General features: G+C 45.1%; 3 protein-coding genes across 5 annotated transcripts; 2 read left to right on the top strand and 1 right to left on the bottom strand.

Moving 5' to 3' along the window:
* Window positions 1-1,711: 1,711 nt before the first annotated feature.
* On the top strand, window positions 1,712-5,439 carry NDUFA3 (NADH:ubiquinone oxidoreductase subunit A3). 2 transcript variants are annotated; one of them, XM_053360942.1, is made up of 4 exons: window positions 1,712-1,742; window positions 3,055-3,129; window positions 4,339-4,416; window positions 5,217-5,439. In XM_053360942.1, exons 1-4 carry the CDS (start codon window positions 1,727-1,729, stop codon window positions 5,306-5,308), a joined length of 261 nt encoding a protein of 86 aa, XP_053216917.1. In that variant the 5' UTR covers window positions 1,712-1,726; the 3' UTR covers window positions 5,309-5,439. The 2 variants fall into 2 exon arrangements, with proteins under 2 accessions (XP_053216917.1, XP_053216916.1); XM_053360941.1 differs by lacking the exon at window positions 1,712-1,742 and adding an exon at window positions 2,701-2,892.
* A 338-nt stretch (window positions 5,440-5,777) lies between these two features.
* Window positions 5,778-10,876, bottom strand: TFPT (TCF3 fusion partner). 2 transcript variants are annotated; one of them, XM_053360940.1, is made up of 6 exons: window positions 10,375-10,876; window positions 9,041-9,274; window positions 8,095-8,165; window positions 7,740-7,809; window positions 7,390-7,626; window positions 5,778-7,047 (listed from the first exon to the last, which is right to left on the bottom strand). In XM_053360940.1, exons 2-6 carry the CDS (start codon window positions 9,263-9,265, stop codon window positions 6,913-6,915), a joined length of 738 nt encoding a protein of 245 aa, XP_053216915.1. In that variant the 5' UTR covers window positions 9,266-9,274; window positions 10,375-10,876; the 3' UTR covers window positions 5,778-6,912. The 2 variants fall into 2 exon arrangements, with proteins under 2 accessions (XP_053216915.1, XP_053216914.1); XM_053360939.1 differs by having other exon boundaries at window positions 10,447-10,875.
* A 307-nt stretch (window positions 10,877-11,183) lies between these two features.
* On the top strand, window positions 11,184-23,102 carry PRPF31 (pre-mRNA processing factor 31). The gene is made up of 14 exons (XM_053360936.1): window positions 11,184-11,285; window positions 12,554-12,738; window positions 12,931-12,991; window positions 13,191-13,274; window positions 13,726-13,823; window positions 14,890-14,996; window positions 15,976-16,145; window positions 16,841-16,998; window positions 17,114-17,203; window positions 17,334-17,461; window positions 18,334-18,406; window positions 19,432-19,560; window positions 20,216-20,314; window positions 21,620-23,102. Exons 2-14 carry the CDS (start codon window positions 12,565-12,567, stop codon window positions 21,746-21,748), a joined length of 1,500 nt encoding a protein of 499 aa, XP_053216911.1. The 5' UTR covers window positions 11,184-11,285; window positions 12,554-12,564; the 3' UTR covers window positions 21,749-23,102.
* Window positions 23,103-27,892: the final 4,790 nt, after the last annotated feature.

Here is a 27,892-nt window from a genome sequence, read left to right as displayed (position 1 = left end):
CGCCGCCTTTGGTCTCGGGCCCTATCCACCACTAGCATGTGGCCCTCAGAACAGAAGTTTGTTCTGAAGGGAATGTGACCTACTGGCTGAAAAAGATCCCCCACCCCTGTTTTGTTTGCCTCTAGAATATACCCCTGTAGAATAGAATATTTTTATCCAACAGACTGGTCATTTCAAAGGGGAACTGAACGTGACAGTATGTAAAAAACTGGAGTTTTGTGGTCAAACAAGGTCGAAAGCTTCCTTATCTTAGACCCGGAAAGTCCCTGAGGTGACTCAAAAGGAAGCAGCTGTCAGTGTGTTAGTAGGGCTGACAGTGTCTTTGGCATTGACCGAGGAGGTGGAAATATCGCTATTTGGAAGGAAATTGGTCCCGAATGGTTAATTGCAGAGAAGTTCAGAGACAAATTTTTAAAAAGGATGCGACACCCACAGCTCAACCTGTCCCCACAGCTGTAAAGGGGATTATGCAGTGCTCAGGGAAATACACTCTGCACATGCTCTGGGGCAGAGTTTCCTGTTGCAACTTTTTTCTTTTAAGTCATCAAATAATTTCTGATACATTAGCAATGATAATGTCATGCAACTTCACATTTTTCAGGACATTCAAAGAAAGTATAGTGGTACATCGGGTTACATAAGCTTCAGGTTACATCCGCTAACCCAGAAACAGTACCTCGGGTTAAGAACTTTGCTTCAGGATGAGAACAGAAATCATGCTCCGGCGGCGCAGCAGCAGGAGGAGGCCCCATTAGCTAAAGTGGTTAAGCTTCAGGTTAAGAACGGACCTCCGGAACAAATTAAGTACTTAACCTGAGGTACCACTGTATAGCATCTGACTCCGCTACTTGCCTCCCTGCCCCCACCTGCCATCAATCAAATGCCCATTGGGTTGTATCTAAGCCAACACGAGTACAGGCCTATTGAAACCAATGAATGTGATGAACTTAAGTTTATTAATTCAGCAGGGTTTCTCTGCAGCTGACACACCATACATTTAAAGCACATCTCCCACCCCCTGCAAAAGAATCTGGGGGCCTGTCCTTTACCCCTCACAAAGCTACATTTCCCAGCACCCCTAACATACCACGGTTCCCAGGATTTTTGGGATGTGTGTATTCATTTCTAGCCACCTGGATTCATAGCCAGCCACTAAACGGCAAACGTGCACCAAGTGAAAAGAAATCCCCTATGCCTTCTTTTCCCTAGCAAAGCACCTTCAGGACGACGTGATTGGCCGTCTGGCGTTATTCATGTGCACGTGTGAAAGCACTGCAGCAAAGAAACGCGGGGGAGGGTTTGAACTATTGTAAAATTGCACGCATGCACTGGGCAACTTACTAGGGTTCCTCCCCACCCCCCGTGTTCTCCATTCATATTACAACCCAAAGCAAACACCTGCATGAAAACGTCCGGAGATGTAAGAAATCCATTAACGATGTGACAAAAAGCCGGCGTGCATTATCCTGTATTGCAAACGTCCAGTCTTGTCGAAGAGAAACAGGTTATAACAGTTTGAAAGAAACAAAGTAGCGATAATAATAATAATAATAACAACAATAATAATAAGTATTATTAAAGGGTTCAAAATCACATTGGAAATGCAGAGAGAGAGAGAGAGAGAGAGAGAGAGAGAGAGAGAGAGAGAGAGAGAGAGAGAGAGAGAGAGACTCTATAAAACTACAGTTCCCACAATGCGTTGCGCCTCCTCCGCTTTCCTTTCAAGATGGCTGCGCTGAGCAGTAAGTGCCCAAACTGTGTCTCTTTTTGTTTTTCTCCCTACTTATTCGGCTGGTGGGTCCGTGTCTTTTGAGTGGCGTGGGGTTCGTGGAGAGGTTTCCCCTTTGCTAGAGGGAGCCAGGGTTGTGGCAATGAGTGTTAAGTGGGGATCCGTTTTTAGGCGGGTTGTAAAGATAAACAAGGACATTCAAATTGTTATGAGGATGACCTTCTTAAGTGGGTCGGTGGAGAAGGAACGTGGCGGAGTCTTTAGGGCACGTGCAAACTGTGTGCACGGGGGAGGGTTGCCAGGTGGTACACGAGTACTTTGTGTATTTTCAGTTGACCACGACCATAGTGTTGGAAGGGATCACAAGAGGCATTTAGCTCAACCCATTGCAGATACTGAAAATCCGCTACAGAAACATTTCTGATAGGCAGCCACCTTCCCTCTGCTTTTAAACCCCTAATGAAGGAAAAGCGACCTGTAGGTGCCCACTCAGTCCTGAGCACGACACGTTACAAAACCTGTTCTATCAGCTATGTTGTGAGCCAAGTGTGGTGGCAACCCCTTTCATACTTAACAGGGGTTAAGTCTCATTGAACTTGGTGGGACTTACTTCTGAATAGATTTTCATAAGGTTCCACTGTGCATCCATTATTTTTACTTACTTTAAAAAATATGTCTCGGCTTTCCCATTAATAATGTGTCAAAGCGGTGTGCAGTATTATAAATGATCAGAAAAACCAAGAGCAAACCTTGGAAGCAGGAGCAAGAATAGCTCCGGGGAAATAAAAGTGTTCATCTGGCATGTAGGCACCAAGCAAGTATCTGGTTGTTCCAAAGATGCAGTGTCTACATAGAAAAGGCCCCAACTCTGGTCACCACCTTACAAAAGTTGGGGTATCTGGAACAGAGCCTCTATTATTACAGTCTTAAGTGTACGCCACTGTTGTTTCAATTTTTCAGATGGGAAAAGTGAGGCGCTGAATGACAGATCTGCTCACTAATTAGTGCCTCGTGCAACTCCTGGTTCCCAACCCTCTTAAATTATGAGTAAAAGATGCCCAAAGTCTGTTCTTTGTATAACTGCCTGCACAAGCCAACTCCCTATTTTGCCACTAGCAAGAAGACACTGTTTTTTAAAAGGAGATGCTGGTCCTGCCATGTTGGTAAGCTGCAGGGGCAAGCAAATATTAGATGCGAAAAATTCCTATCCTCCCAAATACTCTGATAGCCTTCTCCTGTTCTAATTTATTAGGCCTCCAAACATTGTCAGAGAAGCAAGCATTCAAAACAGTTCTAATAAGTGTGCATACTTCATTATCCCACAGAAATTATCCCATTTCTGAAAAATGCATGGGGAAAGGATCCAGTTGTCGTTCTCTCTTTTGGCATTGGTTTTATGGGTGAGTTTGCATTACTTTTCCCTGCAGCCCAGGAATCCACTTTCTTACTTAATACATTTTTGCAGTTTGCTCGTGGGTGCTGTGTATGGGGTCCCAGAGCTTGTTGCATCCAGACACTGACTAGGGCCAGTCCTGCTTAGCTTTAGAAAGTGTGCTGCACTATGGGTCTTCAGACCACATCCTTGGTATGTTATTGACCTAGCCCCCAATTTCTGGCCTTACACAATTTGCAGCATACAATCCATACTTCAGTGGCATCACTGTCAAATTGTACTTTTTCAGAAACATACCGAATTTATACCATGGGTGGACTAATTCATAGCAATTGCTTTCAGGTATTGGAGATATCAAGCAGACTTTCAGAAAGGTGCAGCCAGATCAAAGAGAGTGCAGTGGGGATGTTTTTGGGACTGCATACTGTACCAGGAAACTGGAAGAAGTCCTTTGTGTAGGCTAGGGACAGGGAACCTGTGGCCCTCCAATGACACACAATTTCTAGCAGTAGGGTTATAAGTTCTTGGTGTAGCAAATGAGGGCCTTTGTGGATGTCATTAAGAGCTAAGGGCTAAAATTTGTTGCTTAGTGATTTTTAAATATTTTTTCAAAAACAGCAACTAAAAATTCCTTCACATAGTAGCATTCCCACCATAGATGCTAACTTCCTCCCCTTTTTCCAGACTCTCTCTAGCAGTCTGGAGAGATGTTGGGTTGATTCTTTTTAATTTAACTGGAACCCAGTGTCATCTATGTATTACTTTAAAAGTAGATGCCTGAACTTTTGTGGGCATAGTTTTAAATGGAGCTTTGCCCCAGAGAGCATTCCTTCCCCTCATGTATCTCTTGTCCTAAGTCAATTTCCCATACTCTTTTCAAGCCTAGTGTATTACCAGTCCATTCTGATAGGAGTGCCTTATAAATGCTAGATAGCATTCTTTTGGAGTTGGTGTTTGCCCATGACGGTGTTAGTGGCCAAGTATTAATGCCTGATTTGAGTTGTTGTTGAGCAAAAGAGCACACTTGGTATAGTTGAAACCAATTAGGACAATTATCATCTAGTATTTGGCATAGCTTGTCTGTCAATGGTTTATTATTTTTATAATAAACCATTGACAGCAGGAGTTTATTTCTTTTGTTGTTAGTGGCTTGGTGTGCAATTTATGTTTTCAGTTTCTTTCTGACTCACACCTGTTTTTTCCTTTCCAATTTCAGCTTTGGTGGTACCGTGGGTCAGTCCCTTAACAAAATACAGTTCCATGATGACCCAGGCTGTACCATATACATATCCAGGTATAACCGCCTCAACAACACCTATCCCTTTAAAGGCAGTTCCTTAGGAGAGGAGCAGCATGAAATATTTGACTCTATGTTTAGTGCAGCTGATGTTAGACAGGAATCTATGGCTGAGCTACTTCTTTGGAGCAAGGCAACTGAAGGTCTAATAGAAGTGATATCTGATGTCGTTATTGGGATACTTGACAAATAAAAAATTAAAGCATACGCACCGAAATAAAATAACTGACTGCCAGGTCTGGAAGGCACGTACTGGAGAACTCCCAAAATAGCTCAATTGTCATATTGTTCACCTTTTAACAAAACAGTCAAATTTTCACTACAATTGGCCTCCTTGCAGGAGAACTGAAAGTTGGCCAACACATTCTTGAAAATGAATCCATAGTTACCAGTGTACCGTTGAATATTACCACCCTACACACTGATTTGTGGGCAGATGGTCTGCACCTATAAAGCAAGCTGATTGGCTGGCAAAACCAGAATGGGCATAGTTTTCCCATCATTGTATCTCTATGCTAGGAGGAAATGGTTCTCCCTTAGCATTTCTCCCTGTAGCACAGCTTTTGTCAGGAAGAAAAATGTCAACGATGGCCGCACACTTTCCAAAAATGAGGGTGGAGATGCAGTGGTGAGGTGACAAGCCAGTGGGCTACTTTGTGTTGAGGCACCATTTTGTTTTGTACAGGGTCTCTTACTCAAATACTTGTTGTGTTCTTCCCTAACAGAAGTATTTGATTGTATCCAAGCTGCAGTTGGGAGATACACACACTTGATTTCTGTTCTTTTCCTCTCTCCAGTTCCAGTTCGGGATGATGGCAATATGCCAGATATTCCCTCCCACCCTTGTGACAAGGAAGGACCAAGTCTTGAATGGCTAAAGAACTTCTGAGACGGGCCCTTGTGATGAACAGGCCTAGAGAACCAACACTGAAGGGGCAACCCAGGCCTGCACTGTTCTCTGCTCTTTTGTGTACATGTGTAACATTTTCAGGATATAATAAACTTGCTAACTTAAAAGCAGGCTTCCTCAACCTTTCTCTTTGTTAACCCCCTCCCCCCAAACAAAGCATTGCTAAAGGGGTTGGGACACTTAACCAAGCTTAGGTATCACAGCTTCCTCTTTCAAGGGACACTGGGTATTGCCGTTCACCTGAGAGTAATTCCTGGCGCCTTTACAAAACTGCCTGGCCCAGGAGTCTTTAAGGGAAACAATCACAATGTGCCCTGAGACCAATTGTTATGTTTGACAGCTCCCTTGAAATGGATCAGTTGGGGAGGGAATGAGGAAGGGGAAGGAAAGGAAGTGTGCAGTATTCTGCAGCCCTCAAAGAAACATGAAAATAAACTTAACGGGTGGGCATAATTTAATCCAGGCACCACTGCTCTGCAGTAGATCTGGAAGAAGTGTCTAATCCTTATGGCTTCGGAAAAGAATGGGGGAGGGGGATTTAGTGCCCTGCTCTCTGACTGGCAGAGAAAATAAGCAAACACTTGACAAATTTGCTAATCTTGCATAATTTGCACATGTTGTAGGAGTCTACTGTTTTTAGTACAGAACTGGCTTTAATATATTGTGCCTCATGGTTAAGATACTCATAAAAATATTGGCTTGGAAAGCAAAGCAGCAGAGTTCTCTCGCAGCTGTAAGAAGACTCCTCATTCACTGAGAACGTTTGTCACACAAAACAGCAGCTACTTCTCTTTCCTTTCTTGAACAGTGCATGGAAGCCAGCTCCTGCACACCACTTTCAATCTGCATTAAACATTTAAAGCAGTATTATGCCACTTTTGGGGGCAGTCGTGGGTTCCTCCAAAGACCCCAATTCCCCTGACAGAGCTACTATTCCCAGGGTGATTTAGAAATCCCTCTTCTCTGGGAATTTTGAGAATTGTAGCTCTGGGAGGGGAATAGAGAGCTCCCAAAAACTCTCAACAGCCTTACCAAACTACAGTCCCCAGGATTCTCTGGGGGAAAGCCAAGACTGTTTAAAGTGGCATAAAAGTGCTTATAAACATGGTGCCCATGTGGCCTCAGTCAGAGATCACTTAACTCCTTCAGAAACTCACAAATTGTGCGGCCCAAGACATGTAAGACATAGAAATTCTACATACATACCCATTCCCACCCCATACTTAAGCTTTTGGACATTGGTAGCAGAATCCATTCATCTCCCTAATGCAGATGGACCTGAACACTATTACTACATTGGCTTTCAAGTTTTGTTAAGTTAGTGCAGTCCAATTTGTCTGCCAGCACCTGCCCCTCAGCTGCACAGTGTCAGTTCAGATCAAGTGCACTCCAAGTGGCTGAGAGTTCCACAGTCCGTCTCTTGCTGGCTCTTAAAATGTGCTTGTGTTCCTTTCAGTCCAAAACGTATTCCCAGGTGACTGATCAGCAGACAGCACAGTGGCCTCTTTAACCCAGGAGGGAGGCAACTGACGTTCAGATATACATATAGAGTCTCCTTCGTGAGGACCGGTGAGTGGCCAGCCTCAGTCGAAATCAGAACAGGCCCCTGGGCTAGAGAACTTTGAATAATGGAGTAACTTATCCTGAGGACTAGACTGCTGCCAGGCAGGAGTGAGGACATCCTCTTGCTCACATTGGAAATCCTCTTCAGACTTTATCTGCAGCCACAAAAACCAAAACGGTGATTCAAAACACAGTTTCAAGCTAAACAGAAGCGCTTTGCATGATGTGGGAAGAAAGGGGATGCTTTCAAACTGTTATGTGTGATAAACCAGCAGGACTAAAAGCTTGTTTAAAAACAGAAGACAAAATCCTGAATTTGTATTATGGTAGCAGATTCTGTGTAGCCGACAGCTGGAGTATATATAACCTAGTAATATGCCTATCTACCATTGTATCTGGCCACATTTCCCGCCTAACCCCCAAAGGTAGTGTGTAGGTTAAGTCTGTATGGTCATCTATATATTCTCAAAGTTGAAAGCCTCTAAGTTCTACCGTACCTGCACAGGAAACTCTTCCATAGGAAGCAATGTTTGGGCTGCTCGGCGTAACCTCACTTCCTTTTCCTCCCGCATGTGGCGCCGCCGCTTCTTACTGGTGGGACCCTCAGTAGGTGAGATACTTTCAGCCTCTGGGGCAGGCAAAGAACCCGAGAGACACCTGGAGGTGTCTTTCTCGGGGGGCTCATTCTCTGTGTTGCCAGGAGCTGGAGCATCAGTGCTGTGGCTACCTTCATCCTAGACAAAGAACATGATTCAGCTACAACCCCTCCATCCTAACATTCCTTCCACCCATAAGAAGGTAACATGGACATGTCCTTATTTCCTTAGACCAGCTGTGTGTTTCTTACCTCCAGGACAATATCAAGGTGGCCTTGCCTGTAATCATCACCATAAGAATCAAGGACCCTCATGAGGAACCTGATGGGAAGTAAGAGTCCATTAGAAAGATAACCTGCAGACAAGACATCCCCACTAATCCTCTTTAATAACTGTGTTCTTTTGCATGGTGCTGTTGATGTAGGGGATTCACTGTTATGAGATGTGGTAACAGCTGTCAATTTGGATGGCTCTAAATGAGGGATCTGATGAATTCATGGAGAATTCGTCTGCTGAGCATGAAAATTTAATAGACCCTCCTTGTTCAGGGAGAGGTATTTAAATCTCCCCACCCCTCACACTCCCATGACATACTACCAGACATACCTTCTCTCCTGTTTAAGCCGCAGTGTTATTCTCTGGACCTGATGCAGCCGGTTTAACATCCTCTCATTCACCTGTATTTGTGGGCAATGTCACCAGAATACATCAGAATTTTGCCTCTCCCACACCCAGCCTTGTATTCCACTCACCCACCCAGTGGTCCCTCCTCCTTGGTCTCTGTTTGGATTTTCAATTGGTCCAGGTTACCACCCCATGGCCAAGAATCTCTTCCTTCTTGTCCACCTACAGATAGTATTGCATAGTGGGTAGAGTACAGACCTAAGTTTAAAACTCCACTCAGCCCCCAAAGATGTTGGGGGACATTGGGCTAGGGCTTGTCTCTTGTTTTACCTTGCTCAGAGGATTCTTGGGAATATATTTAATATCTTCATCTGATGCCCTTCTTCATGTGCCTCTTCCATGAGAATGGGCCTTTTCTGTGGTGGCTCCCTGTTTGTGGAGTGCTCTCCCCAGGGAGGCTCACCTGGCACTTTCATTACATATCTTTAGGCACCAGGTGATGTTTCTCTATAATCAGGCACTTGGCTGATTATCATTCTATGGCCTTTTAAATGTGTTTGTAGGAGGGGGGTTATTGGTTTGTTTTTCTTTTATTATGCATTTTGTGTTCTCATTTTGTGTTTTTATGTTGTGAACCACCCTGTGATCTTCGGATGATCTTTGTACCCAAGGTGTCTCTGATTTCCAAATACTTTGGCAGAGCACATGTTTGGCAACATAAAGTCCCAGGTCTAGTCCCTGGCTGGGAAAGAATGAGAGCTCCTGACAATGAGAGCAGAAAGTCCTGGGCTACATAAATGAATAAAAAGGCAGCTCCACGAGCTCATACTTGAAGTCAAAGCAGAGCTCAACCCACTGCGGCAGCTGTTTGTTAATTTTTCCAGCTGGTGTATTAAAATGATTCCCCCCTCTCCAGCCAATCCCTTACCTGCTCTAACTCCTTGCAGCGCCGAGCAAGAGCCTGGCATTTGCGCCGTGTCATTTCCTGCTGCCTCAATGCCCCCTCTTCCTCCTCCTCTTCTGGTATTCCACCATCGGCAAACTCCACCTCTGTCTCCAGTTCACTCTCAAGGATATTGCCACCAAAAAGAGGAGGCAGTGCCAGCTCTGATCCAGGGGGCACAGAGAATTCTTCAAAGCCCACGCCAGCCATGATTGTGTTCTGGAGATTTAAAGAGAAAGAAACTGACATACTAACCAATATTAACCCTCCCTCCAATCTGAAGACCTAATGGTGGTACTCAAAAAGCCACATTCCCTTTACACCCCAATTTCCTATGTCATGTGAGACAGGAAACAGGTACATTTACAACAAGGGTGGGGAACCTGTGGTCCTCCAGAAGTTGCTGGGTGACAATTCCCATCTTCCCTGGCCATTGGTAATTCTGGCTGGGTAAAATGGGAGTTCCAGTCCAGCAACATCTGAAGGGCCACAGGCTCCACACTGCTGATTAACAAGGACAAGGGTATTAGTATGACAAGAGATGACCAAGGGGCAGCCACTTTTATGGGCTTGGGAGCATAATCCACCTGCAATTTTTTTTTAAAAAAAAGCAAACAGTGAAATATATTTTCTTACAGCTCTCTGTGGATGCACAAATTTGTATTTAAATGTTCTATAATCTATATTCCTAAACAATCTCCAAAAATACTCAATTTTTCAGAAGTTTAAATTTTCCTTACATACTAACTTCCTTTAAAAAAATAATTTCATCAACCCATAAAATATTGAGATTTCTAGTTTCCATGTAGGAGAAACAGCATGTCATCTAAATGGGTAGGCACTGTGCCATTTGCTGTTGCCACAATCCCATTTTATGAGCAGGTGTCCCACCAAAATTAAAAATGTATTATTCACAATCTCCAATATACTGCCAGAAAGTAAATGTAAAAGGTAAGGGACCCCGGACGGTTAAGTCCAAGCAAAGGCGAATATGGAGTGCCTTTACCTGCCAGAAAGCAGATACAACTGTTCCTGTTATTCAGTTAGAGAATACAAGATACTTTGGTCACACTATTTTCCGCATTTATCCATCTCTATGGTTCAGAAAAGACTGCAATGCAGTACATGAACAGGCTTAAAAGAAGCTGAATAAAACTTGGTTCTAGCACCTCGACTTCAATTAAAGGAGCTCAGGCTCTGCTTCTGACGAACCTCCAGGGAAAGAAGGCTCCAGAGCCAATAAGGAGGAGGATGGCAATTGGCGATTTTAAAATGCCCGATTCCTTTTGCAATGGGATTTCCTAGCACATCAGACGTACCTTAACCCTTCAGATCCTATAGGCGAAATAAGCAACCCTTGAATGAAGGTAATGGGATGGACGGTCGCTTACCGGTGACGTAAGCCCACAACAAAAGCGTTTGAGTTATCGAGACTCCTCAGTTACAGTGAACCACGGTAGAAGAGAAGGTGTCGCGCGCTTATTACGTATTGTAGAAGAGCCCACTGTGGAATGTCCTAGCGTTTCGTCGCGCCGTGTTAACGTAAACAGTGGTCGCGTCCCTGACACCGTTTCCCCGGTAGGGGACAGGATCGCTTGGCGCGGTGAAATACGGTTGCGTCGTCACGCCTTTGGATGCGTCGTGTCCTTAGAGATAGGAAAAATAGAGTAACTCAACAGTCTAAACTTCCGGTAAAAATCGAAAGCTGCCGTTGGTGATTCTTTGCCTTTCTCTTAGCTCTATGACCAATAGGTAAGTCAGAGGGAAAATTATGAAAAACTGACGGAAGCGTCAGTTGACATAGTGACATAGTTCAGTATAGCGTATTAGAAACCTACGGTTGGGGTGCTGCCATAAATAGTACTGTTATTTCAAAGGAAACTGACTCGAAACCCTAACGACACTTCCGGCTCCCCTTGGCATGTGCGTGGCTCACCCAGTGCGAAGAGATGACGCAATAGGCAATGCCATAGAGACATAAGTTAGAACGGCACCCCAACTCTGGCCTAGGTTGGCATATGGCGGCACTTGGGCTGAAGCCGAACGCGAACTCTCTTCGTGACCTCTCCTTTTTCTCTATCTCTATCCGTTTTAATGCCTGGCAGAGCGAAGGCGCTCGTTGATGACGACACCAAGGGCGCCAGGTGCATGACATACTTTTTGCGAGACTGAAAGAGAGAACGTGAGGAGTTCGTTTGTGCGGCGGAGGAGTGGAAGAAAGAAAAAGAAGGTGAGGAGGGAAAGGAGGGAGGGAGGGAGAGGTTAACTGGGAAGCAACCAAAAGGGAGCCCTGGCCTTTGGTTTCCTAAGGGGTAAAGAGAAGTGTAAGGTTTGGGGGCGGGCAGAGAGAGAGAGAGACGCTACAGTATTGCTGCAAACCTAACCCCGTTTACCTAGGAGTAAGCACCATGGAAGTCAATAGGACTTCCTCCTACACAAACGCGGTGAGGATTGCGCTGTAGATTGAGGTTTCTCGGTAGTTGCAGAAAAGGTGGAGAAAGGTTTGTCTGTTTGCTGCACTTGTGCTGCCTTTTCCCTGAGAAGCTCAGGGTCCCGTGAGGGAGGTCAAGCTCAGTGATAACCACTATCCCCAAGTCGTCCAGTAACTTGGTTGCTTAGCAGAGATCTGAACCTTGGTCTCCCCAGTCACTACACTACAGTGTAGTGTTTGGCCTATCCTGGTGGTGGTAGCAATAACAACAACAACAACAACAACACGGTAGAAATAACAAAAGTAATACTCTCTCCATACTCTTATCGGCTGGGAATACATTATGGCTTTTCCTTCTAGTTGGATCTTTTGCTGTTTGGGCAGTATCTTGTTTTTCATTTGTGTTCTGCATAGTCATGGAACACTTGTACTTCTTCCATTGAGGACCCTTCTGGCACTTTTTATTGCTATACCTACACTGCCTCTTCTGTCTGTATCCTGTGTTTGAGAATGTATACTTTGTTAACAGATTATAAGCATTTCATTGTGATTTCATTTTTTTTAAATCTCTATAAGGCAAAAGGTGGGTGAGTTGGAAACTGAAGAGCTAAATCTAGGTCTCTTAAATTGAAGGGGGTTCCAATGGGGCACTTGTATTTGTGGAAAGGGAGAGATGTTTTTAGAGAGGGGGCTAAGGAAAGAACACGTTTGAACTGAGGGGTACAGTGGATCTGGATCTTGTGTTGATGGGTGTCTAGCAACTGTGTGTGGCTCTCTGGGGGTTGCTGCTACCTCATAAGTGTTGTATTAGATCAGTGTGGTGGCCTCCAGCAGTCTGTTGGACCTTACCTGCCTTCAGCCCCAGCCAGCTTCGCTAATGGGTGGGAATGATTGGAGTCACAGTTTACAACCTTTGGAGGGCACTGTGTTGGCTACCCTTGGGTTAGATAGTGGTTAGAATTTCTCCTAGTCTAGTACTGTGGGAAATAACAAATCAATAAGGCTCTGGATATTTATGTCACTTATTATGGTTTTCTCTTGTGTCCCTCCCTTTTTCTCCTTTGCAGCCTGATCCATCATGTCTTTGGCAGATGAGCTTTTGGCTGACCTCGAAGAGGCAGCAGAAGAAGAGGATGGCAGCTTTGCAGATGAAGAGGATGAGCCTCCCATTGAGGATGTCCAGGAGGAAATGCAAGTGGATCTGGCAACTGATTCAGTCAAGAGTATTGCCAAGCTCTGGGACAGTAAGACGGTGAGAGAAAATGAACTTGGCTGCCGGGCCAATATGTATAGAAGCGATGGTTTTCAAAATAGTGTTCAACCTGGGGTCTACTGGTTCTATAAACTGCCTTTTCCTTTTTGGGTGTAGTCTGGGGAAGTTAACCCTTTAAAGGTGCCCTCTTCAAAAAGTAAGACTCAACTTTTTGTTTTTTCTCTTGTGCAGTTTGCTGAAATCCTGCTGAAGATTGAGGAATACATCAGCAAACAGCCCAAAGCATCTGAAGGTACTGAGAGTCTCTGGCTGAGATTTCCTTTGGATGTGTATGCACACATCACCCAGTCTGATTCCTGCAGTATAGAGTCTGCTACAGGACTTCCTTGTCCTGCAGTACAGCACTAATGTACCCATATGTCCACTTCCCTGTTACCTTATAGTGAGGTGCCCTGTATGGATTTTGACTTTGCATGTTCCTTTCTTACTAGTTCTAGGTCCAGTAGAGGCTGCTCCTGAATATAGAGTCATTGTGGATGCCAATAACCTCACAGTGGAGATTGAGAACGAGCTAAGTAAGTGTAAACCTTAGCCACTCGCTTTGGGGTGAGGGAGGTTGAGAAGGCTTTGAAAACAATACAGCAGCTGCTACCCTGTGAGGGTGGCAGATGATGAGTTAGGGAAGTAGTGAGATTGGGAAAGGCTGGCTTCATTGGAGAAGGGGGTGCAATCTAGTAAATAGAAGGGCACATACTGGCCAGACAAACCTTCACAGGAGTTTTGGAATACAAAGGACATTTGTGTGTTGGTGTCACAGTAGAACAGGGAGTGTTTTGATAAAAGCCTTTCTTTCTTGGGCAGGAGAAAAGGTTCAGGCTGGCCAATCTGAATAGGCTATACGGCTCAGCATTAAAATGTCTCTGAGCTAGTATATTCTGGGAGGCCTGCTTTTATTCTCACTAGTGTAATGGCGCTCTGTGTTTCTGTCTGTTTTGTAAAAGGTCGTCTTTGCCTCTCTCTTTTCAGATATTATTCACAAGTTCATTCGAGACAAGTACTCCAAGCGGTTTCCCGAACTAGAATCCCTTGTTCCAAATGCACTGGACTACATCCGGACTGTCAAGGTATTGTGCCTGTCTGTGTCTTGAACTTCGCAAAGTCAATTCTTTCCATTTGCATCGATGACTAGCCCAACCCTCGTATAACTTTTGCCACTTATTTAGCGGAGGTGCTCCATGCTCAAATGGCTATTAAGATTACAACTCAGATAAGACATACTGTAGTTTTCCATGTATAAGACAACCTTTTTTAATTCAAAAATTAAGTTAAAAATTGGGGGTCGTCTTATACATGGATTGTGCATAGGACGTGGGATTGAGTGCTGCCGTGAGCCGGAGATTGTCTGCGGGTATTTTGCGTGTTATTGGTGGCTGCAGCAATGGCTGATGTTGATTGGCTGCCACTGCAGCACTAGGGCGGGCTATTGGCAGCTTTTGCCAGCGTGGGGACAGGCGATAGGTGTCTTTTACGACACATGTGAGTGGCAGCGTAGGTTATGCGGGTGAGCAATTTTTGACAATTCCCCCTAAAAAAAGGTCAACAACTCAGGGCAGTTTCCCCCCGTTTTCTCAATTTTGCGTCCCCGAAAATAGGGGGTGTCTTATACACAGGGGTGTGTTATACATGGAAAATCTTTTGAGTATTCTTCAGGTCCACAGTTAATTCATGGTTTTGATGTGTCATAATCAACCTTGAACCTAAAAGGTGTGGTGGGTAGAGCTAGCAGATGAGCTGTGTTCAAATATTTAATCTGCCGGGAAGTTCACATGGTTGCTTTTGAGAAGTTGTTATTGCTCAGTCTTAAACTAGCTTCCAGGTTAGGAAAAATGAGGATTGTGTGTGTGGAGGGCTGGGGGAAGATCCCCAAATATTCCACCCTCGGAGGAAAAGAATATTCATGTGATCCACAAATTGTTCCTAGAATTGCTGACGGAAATTAGAACTGACCCTCGAGCAGCTTTGGTCCTTCTCAGTAATGAACAAAACCTGGCACTGAGACCAGAATTCTCTAAATAAGCTTGGGGCTTCAGTTAAACATGGTTACAGTGCCTCCCACCTGTGCTTTTTGGGGATGTGCTTTCTGTCTTCTTCAATGGCTAACTTCTGCTTTAAAATGTTTGAACCTTGCAGGAACTAGGGAACAGCTTGGACAAATGCAAGAACAATGAGAATCTTCAGCAGATCCTCACCAACGCTACAATCATGGTGGTCAGTGTCACCGCATCCACTACCCAGGGGTAAGGCTCTGCACAGGAAAAAGAGGAGGTTTTTGGAAGGGTATGGGAGATTGGTGGGCATCTGGACTGTGAGAGAGGGATATAGACTGAATTTGCAAAGGGTGCTGAAGGGTGTAAGGTGGACTGTACCATTCCAGGCTGCAGGTGGGGGAATTACTTTCCAAAATTCCCTGTAAGAAGAATACTCCTATGTTGAAAGGAGAGTGTCTAGCCTAGCTCTTTTCCCCTTGGTGTGCTAGTGCTTTTTCCTCCCTTTACAGATTTCTCTTGATATATAGGGGAGCATTGAAAAATAATATCTTATCTCTGGCAGTAGGGAGTACTACAGTCTACCGTACCACTTGTTCCACTGTCTGTAGAGCAGGCCCAGAATCATGGCAGTTTTCCCTTTATGAGATTTTAGCACAGAGAATAGATTTTGGATGAGAGAGTGGCTTTTAGGTCACTGCTTGGTTGTCAAGAGAGTGGCCTTCAGACAATTACGGTCTGTCTTATCACATGTAGAGACAGGAGGCACCTGCCAGATCACATGATAAATGGTATGAGTTAACTTATTGATCAAAATACGCAAGGGGGATCTGCAGCAAAACATTGCAGTTCAAATTGCTCCCATTCAGGTTTCCAGCCATCTGTTCCTCAACTGTTAGCCAGCATTCCATGACCACTGAGCATGCTCAGTCTTTATAAGGCTGGTTTTGGGGCTCCCCTGCCTTTGGGCTTTCCAACAATTTTGCTATATGACTGCAAACTGTGGGGCTCTCTACATCTACAGATATCTCCCATTTTGTGTATGTGGATGGTGCCATTTTTGTCTATGTAAGGATCCATGCTCAGAGATAGAATATTAACATATAGGGTGGTCCTGAGAGCTTTGAAACAAATGCCACGCTCTGGGCATGGAGCGACGGTGCAGATATAGTGAACCAGACCTGATGACCTATGTATCTCAGCCGCAAGCGTTGCCTCTCTCCTGCTGCAGGCAACAGTTAACTGAGGAAGAATTGGAGCGTATTGAGGAGGCCTGTGACATGGCCCTGGAGCTGAACCAGTCTAAACACCGCATCTACGAGTATGTGGAGTCCCGCATGTCCTTCATCGCCCCCAACTTGTCCATCATTGTGGGAGCCTCCACTGCTGCTAAAATAATGGGTGAGGCTCTCAGTGGAGCTCTGTGGGCTTGGGTCCTTGCGTATCAGAATATGGAAACTTGGGATTGTATCAGAATTGGAGCAGATTCATTGAAATTGATGGATGTGGCTGGCTTAAGTCCTTTAATGTAAATGGGTCTATTCTAGTGTTGTGTAAGTTGGATGTATAAGTAAGTCTGATCCATATATACATGGGTGTATAAGTAAGTCTGATACATTTAGTTGGATGTATAAGTAAGTCTGTCATTGGCAGAGAGGGACACGAAGGCCCCTAGATTCCGAAAGGAATGTAAAGCCTTCTCTGAAAGGGTCAAACACCTGTCCCGATTGGATGCTATGGGGAAATCATTTAATTTTTACAATTCATCTTTCCAAATCCAAAGACTGCTGAAGTACTGTATTTCACAAAAGAACAGTGGAGTGCTAATGTAAAAAATTATAAACTTGAAGCCATGAATTAAACAGTCCAAGAAATTTAGCAGCATCTGTCACGTTGTTGATGTATGATCACTTCTGGCAGGTCTCTGTGGCCAGGAACAGCAAAGAGCTCTCCTTGCACACAAGGAGAGCAACTTTGTTTACAAATCCCAGCAGGCCAGGGAGAAGCCATGGTTTGGCTGATCAAAACCCCTGAACCACCTTGGCCCTTGGTCCCACAACTAGCATTCATTCCATATTGCCTTCCCTTCTCTCAAGGCATTGCCGGTGGCCTCACAAACCTCTCCAAGATGCCAGCCTGCAACATCATGCTTCTGGGGGCCCAGAGGAAGACTCTGTCTGGATTTTCCAGCACTTCGGTGCTGCCTCACACTGGCTACATCTATCACAGCGACATTGTACAGTCGTTGCCTCCGGTAGGTGTGTGTGTGAGAGAGAGAGAGTCTGCCCCTCCTCCTTTCTCTTTTGAGTTGGTGCACGAGTTTCCTAACAGCAACCAGCCAACATGTGCCTTTGATTCCCTCCTTGCAGGACTTGCGAAGGAAGGCGGCTCGCTTGGTATCAGCAAAATGCACGCTGGCAGCGCGTGTGGACAGCTTTCACGAGAGCTCTGAAGGGAAGGTATGTGGTACAAGGCAAAAGCTCCAGGATCCTGGGGGAGTGGCTGGTGTGAGAGGCATAACGGAGGGTCCCAAGGGGGTGGCTGCTTTGTAAACACTTTCTGCTCTTTTATCCTTCTGCTACCATTCAGGTTGGCTATGACCTCAAGGAAGAAATTGAAAGGAAATTTGACAAGTGGCAGGAGCCACCTCCTGTCAAGCAAGTGAAGCCACTGCCAGCACCCTTGGATGGACAAAGGAAGAAACGTGGAGGACGCAGGTGCGGGGGAGAGAATTGAAGAAATGTCTTGCGGCAGGGGCAGGGTGGGAGGGAGAGCTGGCTGAGGCAGCCAGGAGGGTGGTGTTAAGCGTGCTAGGAAATAAGTACAGTCGTACTTTGGAAGTCAAACAGAATCTGTTCTGGAAGTCCGTTCAACTTCCAAAACGTTCAGAAACCAAAGTGTGGCTTCTGATTGGCTGCAGGAAACTCCTGCAGCCAATCGGAAGCCGCACCGGATGTTCGGCTTCCAAAAATTATTCGAAAACTGGAACACTCACTTCCTTATTCGAAAACTGGAACACTCACTTCCTTATTCGAAAACTGGAACACTCACTTCCGGGTTTCGATCGTTCGGGAGCCAAGGCGTTTGAGATCCAAGGTTTGACTGTATTAGGGAATCCCGGATCTACTTTTAATATATACACACTTGTTAAAATCAAACCAGAATAATGGCATTTTATTTTTTCCATCAAATATTCTTTTCTCACGGAAACAAAGATTTAATGCAACAATTCGTTTTGCTTTTTCAAAACAATAGTTTTTAAACTTATTTTTTCCTCATAATACGGTCACTAGTATGTTTCTTGAGCCCAGAATTGTGCCAGAATATTTGGGAGGTGTGGAGTATAAGAAAGTTTCGATTTCCACATTAATGGAGGTAGGCAAGGGTCAGGTCAGGTTGTATCATAATTCTGTAAACTTGCATGTCTCCTTGAGATGAACCCAGGAATCCTGGCATTTCAGCCCTTTGTCTCCTGCCTGAATTTGTTTTTATGCCAAACACTGCTTTCATTCTTGGCAGCAGCACTCTGCCCTGGCATCTTTCAGTTCCCAGCTGCCAATCTTAAAAGTGCTTTTCCTTGCTCCTTCAGATATCGCAAGATGAAGGAGCGTCTCGGTCTAACGGAAATCCGGAAGCAGGCAAACCGGATGAGCTTTGGAGAGGTAAGGAGTCCTGCATAGTCTCCTTGTGTAGGATTTCTCTTGGTCTTGGGTGTTGGGGGCTGTCTAATCTCTCAGGAGGGCAGGAGTAGAAACCAGGAGTTTTGCATGGTTCAGACTCTGTTCCCCAACTGTGCCTTTTTAACTGGTACAGTGGAATGGGGGAAGTAACAGAAATCTTTTGCGGGGCAGGGATCTCTGGTTACATTTTATGTAAAGTAAGCCCTTCCAAGTAATACAAAGCATTAAACTTGACAAGCCATATCTGCATTTTGCTGTGTACAGAAGCTGCACGTCTGCCCACATGTACATGGAGGAATATTTTGGGTGGCAGTTATGTGTTGTATGGCTACATGTGGGCTTCACACTTCTCCTATGTGTGCACAGATTAAATTAGATAAATTTAATTTAAATTAGATAAATAGGATGAGAAGTGGTTCTGAGAAGGCTGATGGAACGGGCGGATAACTAGATGTATTTATAGCCTTGACTAATAATAAGTTTTCTGTCCCCTCTGCTTCGGATGTACTTGCATGTGACCCAACCCAGGCCATTTCAGGGAGGCTCACCTTGGCACACAATTACCTTTGTGGCCAGGGAGAGTCCCTCTCGTGTAGTGATCAGAGTGCTGGACTCAGGCCAGGATTCAAATCCTCGCTCAGTCATAAAGTGCATCAGATGACCTTGTGCCAATCACCCTACAACAGGCTGCTTGTGAGAACAAAGTGAGGAGGGAGGGAGGGAACCATTTATGTCAACTTGACCACCTTGGAAGAAAGTTTGGACATAAATATAGGGACCAATTTGCCTCTTCCTAGATTGCAGGATTAGTGGTGGGGCTGTCTTTTGGATCTATAGGCTAAAATAAAAAAGGAAATTTCAAAAGCACCTGTTGTCCCTTATTGAGCCACTTGGGGGGGGGAGAGGGAAGGGGTTGCATTCTCATTGAAACTGTCAACTCGGTCATCGGTCCTGTACTGTCTAATCCAAACTTGGCCTTTTCTTCTCTCCACACCTTCCTTTGCTAGATTGAAGAAGATGCTTACCAGGAAGACCTTGGTTTCAGTCTGGGCCACCTGGGGAAGTCAGGCAGCGGCCGAGTCCGGCAGACGCAAGTCAACGAGGCCACGAAGGCACGCATTTCAAAGACGCTGCAAGTAAGGAAATGGGGACTGGATGTGGAGTGCCGGGAGCTGTAAATCATCTTATGACTGGGTCCATCAAGTCTGCATTTCAAAGCCTCTGGACCTGGGCAGGGGCTGTTCATTCCTGAAGGCAGCATCACGTTGTCCTCTTGAGGTTTCGGCAAACAGCTACACTGAGCAACCAGAGCAGAGCTCTTACTGCAGTGTAATTATGCCGAGCATGTATGTCCTATTGTTACTCAAAGCGCTCAGAAAATACTCCCAGGCCAACAAGCTCTGTGTGGAGCAGCCCTTGAGAGCTTCAGCAGGCACAGAATTAGACTAATTCTATGGTCACATTGCTGGCCATTAGTCTCTGATAAGGGTAGGCAATTTCCCTGTTCCAAGTGGCTTTTTAATGTTGAGGTGAAGGGTGCCACACGAGGTTTTGTCTGTGGTTGGAGAAAGAATGTGCCAGGGCTACTGGAGCGGCTACGCATGAGTGTTACATGCGTTTGACATGCTTTTTGGTACTAGGGAAGATAACAAATGAAAAGCATGGCTTTGGACAGCCAGCCATTTGGTTGTTCCCCTGCCCCGTGCTTTAGCATCATTTCCCTCTCTTTTCACTGCCTCCTCTATGAAAGGCCTAACACCCATGCCTTTTTGCATTTGTCCTCCCAACCAGCGCACTCTCCAGAAGCAGAGCATGGTGTATGGAGGGAAGTCCACCATCCGGGACCGCTCCTCGGGCACTGCGTCCAGCGTGGCCTTCACTCCACTGCAGGTAAGCACCGCGCTTGGCTCTGCATTCCTTGAATTACCTGTAAGCGGCACTGACGGGGGCTGAGTGTACAAAGAGCTGTGTGTGCTGGGCTCTAGGAGTTTTGGAGAACTGAGTGTGTGCCTGGCAAGGATGCTGAGAAGTCCAATGGATGAAAGAAGAACCTTTGTGGGGAGTGCTGTTGTGCTCATGTCCTGCTTGGGCTTCCCAGAAGAGCATTGGGATGGCTACACTGGGAAAAGGATGTTGGGCTATGTTTCTTTCCTCTGATCCAGCAGGGTTCTTTGGTTCTTAAATACTTTTTTGTTTGCTGTAGTTTTGTTTTTGTTTTTAAATGAGGGTTATAGAATGCTATAATACATTTTTCTGGGGTGAAACCCTAGTAACTCTCTGTCTCCCCACCCTCACTGTTCTGCTTGCAGCACTTGAGGAGGAAAGATCATAAGCTCATGTGTGCAATATTGGTTGTTGTTATTGTATAATAATAATAATAATAACAACAACATTAGTTGTATTTTTGCGCCTCAGGCGTCTCAGTAAAAACAGAAAGGACCAGGACTTTAAAGCCAGGTATAAAAACAGCAATACAGAAACAATTAAATACAGTACTGTAAATTTATTTCAAGGAAGAAATTGTACCCACCGCATGGATAAGTGCAAAAATGGCCCTGGACATAGCTAACTACCCTCCCAGTGAAAAATTGAAATCTGGGTAAATAACAATGTATTTTGCTTTGCACTTAAAAAAATACAACAATGGTGCCAGGCAGGTTTCTCTTGGGAAAGCGTTCCACCAACTAGGAGCACCCCAAGCAATTTACTTCTGTCCAAGGCGTAGAAGGGACGTGGGTGGCGCTGTAGGTTAAACCACAGAGCCTAGGACTTGCAGTTTGAATCCCCGTGACAGGGTGAACTCCCGTTGCTCGGTCCCTGCTCCTGCCAACCTAGCAGTTCAAAAGCGTGTCAAAGTGCAAGTAGATAAATAGGGAAGGTAAACAGCGTTTCCGTGCGCTGCTCTGGTTTGCCAGAAGCGGCTTAGTCATGCTGGCCACATGACCCGGAAGCTGTACGCTGGCTCCCTCAGCCAATAAAGCGAGATGAGCGCCGCAACCCCAGAGTCGGTCACGACGACCTAATGGTCAGGGGTCCATTTACCTTAAGGTGTAGAAGCTGGAGATTTGGCGGGCGGGTGTTGTTGTAATTCAGCGCCTCTCCTACTTTCTAGAGGCAGCAAGATCTCTGGACTCTGCATTTTTTAAAAAAAAGTCTCCCTCTCTCACATTCCCCTCCCCCTCCTCTTGTTTCCAGGGTCTGGAGATTGTGAACCCTCAGGCGGCTGAGAAGAAGGTAGCCGAAGCAAACCAGAAGTACTTCTCCAGCATGGCTGAATTCTTGAAGGTGAAGAGCGAGAAAAGTGGCATCATGTCCACCACATAGCCCTCTTGCCACGGACGCTGTCCCTCCCCTTTGACTAGCAGTTTGAACCATGAACCAAATTCAAGAAGAGGAGCCTTTGCACAGAAAACAGGCCTTTGTTGGAGTTCCAAAGATGGCTTGGCGCTTCAGAACTCTCCATTCTCCCGGGCCCAAGTGGTACCTTGTGGTTCTCTCCCTACCCTGCTTTTCTTTCTCGAGAAACGTCATTGTCAGGGAGCCTAGTATTCTGGCGGGAGGGGGACATGCAGCAGGGGGAGGCACGCAGTAGAGAGGATTGAGTTCTCTTCCCTGGTCTCATGCAGTATTCAGAAGCAGGCTACTGAAGGTGTGAGCTGTTTATAACGGCATGGAGTGGTTAGCTTAAAGGAGTAACGTGAGTGAACTTACACCATCCCAACCATGGCTTTAGATCATCCTGGATACCATCCTCTTCACCGTTAGCCCAAGTTTTAAATGAAACTGAGGTTGTAAAAATACCAGCATGAATATAAGTAATGCTTTGGGATAGTACCAGAGCGCTTCTCCCTTGCTGTGTTGGTTTAGGAGTTACTAATCCTTCATCCTGTTTCACGATCTGGAACTAAACAACGGATTTACTGGTTATAGTGCGTGTATCTCTCTCCCCATACAAGTAGATTCAAGTTTTTCCTGTAAAAGGACTGTGCTGTGTGTGTGCTGTCATTTGGCAGGAACTGAAATTTCAAAATGCTCTATGCTCACGTTCTACGGAAGATTATATCTATGTATGGATGTGCTGGGGTGGTAGAATAAATAGCTTTGCAGTTACATGGAACTGTGAGTGCAGGACTGGCAACTTTGGGGGATCTGAAGGTAACTGGTTCCATTTCTTACTGTGTAAATGAGTGGCTCATTAAGGGAATCACACTTTTCTCGTGGTGTCTGACTGTGTTTTTAATGTGGTAGGAAAAAGCAATAGTTATTAAAGAATAAGACACTTTTTTCTCCCATGAGAGAGAAGTGACTGGTTTATTCCATAGGTGAGACAATTGCAGGGAGGGAGGCAGGAGGGAGATGTAATTCGCTGGAGGGTAAATTAGATCTGGTCCTATGTTTGCTACATGTAAGACACCCTTCCCTAACCTGATGGCCTCCAGATGTTTTGGACAGCACTCATGAACCCTAGCCAGCACAGTCGAGGAAGACTTGATGTATAGATGCCATGTTTTCTCTCTGTAGTCTAGAAAAAACTCTAAATTCATGCTGATTTCAGGATGCCTTGGGTGTGGGGAGAGACATATAGGATTTGTGGGGTGTCTGTTTTGACAGTGGGAGCATGAAACTTCTTTGTCTGTAACCTGTACATTTTTGGAAAAAATAGAATGGCACCTTTGGAGTCTGTGTTTGTGATCTTTCTGGGTTGGGGAGGGTAGTACTTCCTAAGGAAACTCTCCGTATAGATTCTTTGTGCAAGAGCCTGCTTTTTATAACTTTGCAGCATGAAAGGCCTTCTCCACCCCTTTCCATACCACACCTCTGCATTTCAGGCAGGGCTTTGCTTTCCTGTGTTGGGCATAGAATTTGCCATTCTAAAACAAGCTTATTTTTGGTTCTAAACAGCTTGTTTACATTTCCATGACAGAACAATCCAGAGCTGAGGCTGTGGTTGCTCTGCCCAGTAACCGCAAAGCATTCTAGCGTGTTGACTCTTTGCTATTTTTCCTAGGCTTGTTGTTTAATCCCTGCTTGCCTAGAGAAGAATTAGTGATGCCTATTAGACAACAGCCTGTTAAGTAGTTGTCTTATTGCTAGGGGGTAAAGGACCTACATGGGACGCGGGTGGCACTGTGGGTTAAACCACAGAGCCTAGGATTTGCCAATCAGAAGGTCAGCGGTTCGAATCCCCACAACGGGGTGAACTCCCATTGCTCGGTCCCTGCTCCTGCCAACCTAGCAGTTCGAAAGCATGTCAAAGTGCAAGTAGATAAATAGGTACCGCTCCGGTGGGAAGGTAAACAGCATTTTTGTCCGCTGCTCTGGTTCACCAGAAGCAGCTTAGTCATGCTGGCCACATGACCCGGAAGCTGTACGCCGGCTCCCTCGGCCAGTAAAGCGAGATGAGCGCCGCAACCCCAGAGTCAGCCACGACTGGACCTAATGGTCAGGGGTCCCTTTACCTTTACCTAAAGGACCTACATAAAGTTTCCAGCAGCTGCGAGGGTGAGACAAAGGTAGGAGGAGGGATTTGTGGATTTAAATCAGCTGGGCGAATCAGCTCAGCCGTTGTGGATTTAAATCAGCTCTTTGCTATTGCTGTGCTTGTCCTGCACCAAGCTCCTCCTAACTTGGTATTTTGTCATGACTATCATACCTTGTTGGCTATTCTGAGCTCCCTGGGGAAGGAATAGGCCACAGGTTAGTGGTAGAGCACATGCTTTACACCAGGATGGGTAACATCATGTCTGAGTGTGGCGCTCCAGACCTTTCCACCCTGCCCTCTGGACTTTTCTCCGGCCACGCTCCCTACCCGGCCACACTCTCCTTGAGTGTTTTTGTCTGGCTGGAATGTGTTCTTGAACTCTGGTGTCTGGGTGGAGGATAAAGAGGGGCGTGTGTAGAAGCCAATCTACAGTACAAGGGGGGAAAAATTATATCGCTCCACCTACCACAGGCATGTGGTAGCTGGAAAGGTGTCCAAAAGGGCTTGTGGCCTTCAGGTTCTCCATCCCTGCTTTGCACCCATAACGTCCTCTCAGCAAGAAAGTCCAAGCAATGGCTGATGAGCAGAGGCAAGGAGGCTGTGAGGGGCAAGAAGGCTCCCTTCAGAAAATAGAAGCCTTGTCCAAATGAGAACACAAAAAGGAACATAAACTTCGGCAAAAGAAACACAAGCAGGTAATAAAGGGATGCAAACCCCCCCCCCCACAGAACACCCTAAGGGATACCTCACAACTTTCATTCCTGCTCTTAAATGGGAGGCAAGGAGGTTGCAGAGAAGCTGAATCAATTATCTGCATTTGTTTTCGCCACAAGGCTGGATCTGACTCCCTCAGGGAGGGGAGTCGGAAGAACTAAGCGCAACAGTGGTGGCGAGAGACAAAGTTCTAGGCCTTAATAGCAAATTAAAAAGTTAACATACCTTGGGATTCTCTCACCTCCCAATTTGTTAAAGAACTCAAATGTGGAAATTATTAGTCTTTTAACAACAACAAAAGTTCCCAGGGGACTGGGAAGCAATCAGGGTAAAACTAATTTTTAAAAAGAGAGCCAGGAGGGATGCAGGAAATTACAGAGTAGTTAGCTTAATGTTTGTTCAGGGTAAACTGGTGGAAAACATTAAATATAAAATGATCAAGCATTTAGAAGAACAGGTATTGAAGAAGAATCAACATGATTTCTGTGGGTGTAAGTTGTCTCACTAATATTTTAAGAGTCCTTTGAAAGCGCTATGTGGGCAGGGTGATCCACTACATGTTGTATTCTTGGACCTCCAAAAAGCTTTTACAAAGCCCCTCACCAAGGGCCTTGGACCGGATGGACTGATAGCTGGGTTAAAGAATAGGAAGCAGATAATTGGGGGGGAAATTGACAGTTCTCCAAAAGAGGGGTATAAGTGGGGTCTACTAAGGATCTGTATTAGAACCAGTGATGTTAAAGTTCATAAAGAGGTTGTGGGGGGTGGGGTGGACATTAAAGTAGCAAATGTGTGGGGCAAAAAAATCCTAACCACAGAGATGTTCACAGACTGGTGCTGTGCTGGGATTGCAGGGAAAAGCTCAACAAAAAATTAAACCCAGTGAGTGGCAACTGTGAAAGTTATGAATTCAGTGCTAGGGATCATTAGGAAAGGGATAGAAAATACAATTGCCTGTATCATAATACCGTGATGTAAATTATGGTGTGACTACACTTGATATAGTATGTATAGCTCATTATGCCAGCTTTGAAAAGGATATTGCAGAACTGGAAATGGTGCATTCAAAATGATCAGGGGGCTGCAGTGGCTCCCTTTTATGAGGAAAGGCTACAACACAGGAGGCTTTTTATGTTGTTTTTAAAAAAAAATCAGGAAGGAGAGACATTACAGAGGTTTATAGAATTACGTGTGGTATTAGAGAAAGTACTTTGCACACAGCAGATAGTTAGAACTATGGTATTTGCTGGCATAAGATGTGGGTGACAGACACCAACTTAGATGGATTTAAAGGGATTAGAGAAATTCATGGAGGAAACAGCCATGTGCTTAACCCTCCTACCTCCCCGCCCCCCACCAGCAGAGTTGCTAGAGAACAACAGCGGGAGAGGGCTCATTGTGAGGCATCTGATCATAGCCTGCATTTTTAATCAAGGCTTATATTTTGATCAGATTCCTGTATTCTAAAAATGACCTTAAAGAAATATATTTGTAAATGTTTGTATCTCTCATGCCAGGCAGAAACCATACTCTGGCAGCTGTTTATCTTCTTGATCAAGGGCCCCCCTGATCTATAGCAGTGTCTCAGGGTTGTAAAAGGAAATTAAAGGCTGGGAACAAAAGGTCACACTGACCATACAAATTATAGAATACAATCAAGGTTGCAAAAACAAATAGTAAATAATTATTGTGCCTCCCATTAAACTTGAGCCACATCTTCCTAAGGTTAAAAGGGCAAGAGCTAATACAAACATCAGCTGGCTAGGGAAGAGGCAACTCTCTGAAACTGCTTTGAATCTTTAGAATTTAGCTTAGCTTTTACTAAGTTCCCTTTCTTCTAAAAAAACTATATATGTATGAAATATATTGGCTTAAATGTAATTATGCAAAGGATTTAGAAAGTAAGAAATTATAGAATCATAGAAGAGTTGGAATAGACCACAAGGGCCATTGGGTCCGGACCCCTGCCAGACAGAGAGACGCCATCGGAGCACTCCTGACATATGGTTGTCAAGCCTCTGCTTAATGACCTCCAAAGATAAAATTAGCCACCATCTGTTTTGGAGTGAATAGGGCAATAGGGCAAAAGATGAAATGTTAGTTAAGGCGCCTAGTCTAGGGCAAAAGGTTATTTGGTAATTAAGGTGCCTTGTAGAGGTTAATGGCTATTTTTTTTGCCAATTATAAATAGAAGGAAATATAGCTCTTTGTCTCCCATAAAAGGTAATAGGAAATGGGTGTATCTTTTATGATTGGTTCTAGCAAACAGCCAATAGGAATTTTAACCAGGCTGATTGGACAGAGGCAGCCAAAGGAGGAGCAAGGGGGCTGAGCTGAGGGAATATAAGTGCTGGCCATAAGGGCAGGAAGGCAGGCCAGAGCTTGGTAACCATATACCACTGTGCCTCTCATTTATTTGTCTGACAAATAAATTATTATTTTAATTTCTCTATTGCTGCGTTGAATATTTCATTCCAGCTAAGCGTTAACCACAAGCAGGGTGCTACAATTGCACTCATCTTCTGCCTGCGTCCTTCCCACAAGCATCCGGTTGCTTTACTATGGCGAACGGGATGCTAGGCAAGGCAAGCCTCTGGTCTAATCCAGAAGGGTTCTCTTCTTGTTCTTAACCACCTGGATGGGGGAAAGAGCTGGGCTGCAAAAGGGTTAGGTGCCCTCCAACAGTATAAGGCAGATTTATGCATTCAGATACACAGGCAAGGCCCCTTTCTGCAGCGTTCACGAAAGTGGGGCAAGCAGGTGTTAAGAGGTGCAAGTGTGAATGCCCTCTTCTCTTTCTTCAGGTGATTGGTTCAGGCATCCCCAATGCATTTGCTTAAAACTATGAAGCTTCTTTCAAAGAACATTGGAGAATGCTGGATCAGGCCAGCAGCCCACATTCAACATGTGAAGTGTATGTTTTTAGGACCCTCTTTTTATTTCTGTCATTTTAACTGATTTTAATATTGTGCTTTAATTGTTGTAATCCACCCCTGGGGTTCATACAGTGATGGCCAGGCTGTTTTGGGACCAGCTGTTTTGGGACTACAATTCCCATCATCCCTGACCACTGGTCCTGTTAGCTAGGGATGGTGGGAGTTGTAGTCCCAAAACAGCTAGAGGGCCAAGTTTGGCCATCACTGCCGGTCATAATAATATAGTCCAACATCATGTTCTCAGAGTGGCTAGCCAGATGCCTGTGGGAAGCCTGCAAGCAGCACATTGGCACAACAGCATCCTCCAGCCACTGGCATAAGGAGGCATGACTGCGA

This window comes from Podarcis raffonei, chromosome 13 (genome assembly GCF_027172205.1).
Source record: "Podarcis raffonei isolate rPodRaf1 chromosome 13, rPodRaf1.pri, whole genome shotgun sequence".
NCBI classification, from domain to species: Eukaryota; Metazoa; Chordata; class Lepidosauria; order Squamata; family Lacertidae; genus Podarcis; species Podarcis raffonei.
Note: the sequence above shows the minus strand (reverse complement) of the source record. Positions and strands in the feature narration are given on the sequence as shown.

What these genes read in the sequence shown, in the direction of transcription:
- PRPF31 (XM_053360936.1), top strand. Translation starts at nt 12,565, where the DNA reads ATGTCTTTGGCAGATGAGCTTTTGGCTGACCTCGAAGAGGCAGCAGAA. An exon ending in GGAGATTGAGAACGAGCTAA is followed by an intron (nt 13,275 to 13,725) that starts GTAAGTGTAAAC and finishes CTCTCTTTTCAG; the next exon opens with ATATTATTCACAAGTTCATT. An exon ending in ACGAGAGCTCTGAAGGGAAG is followed by an intron (nt 17,204 to 17,333) that starts GTATGTGGTACA and finishes GCTACCATTCAG; the next exon opens with GTTGGCTATGACCTCAAGGA.
- NDUFA3 (XM_053360941.1), top strand. Translation starts at nt 2,784, where the DNA reads ATGCCCAAAGTCTGTTCTTTGTATAACTGCCTGCACAAGCCAACTCCC. An exon ending in ATGCTGGTCCTGCCATGTTG is followed by an intron (nt 2,893 to 3,054) that starts GTAAGCTGCAGG and finishes ATTATCCCACAG; the next exon opens with AAATTATCCCATTTCTGAAA. An exon ending in TGTACCATATACATATCCAG is followed by an intron (nt 4,417 to 5,216) that starts GTATAACCGCCT and finishes TCCTCTCTCCAG; the next exon opens with TTCCAGTTCGGGATGATGGC.
- TFPT (XM_053360940.1), bottom strand. Translation starts at nt 9,265, where the DNA reads ATGGCTGGCGTGGGCTTTGAAGAATTCTCTGTGCCCCCTGGATCAGAG. An exon ending in ACCTTGATATTGTCCTGGAG is followed by an intron (nt 7,627 to 7,739) that starts GTAAGAAACACA and finishes TTCTTTGTCTAG; the next exon opens with GATGAAGGTAGCCACAGCAC. An exon ending in TGGAAGAGTTTCCTGTGCAG is followed by an intron (nt 7,048 to 7,389) that starts GTACGGTAGAAC and finishes TTGTGGCTGCAG; the next exon opens with ATAAAGTCTGAAGAGGATTT.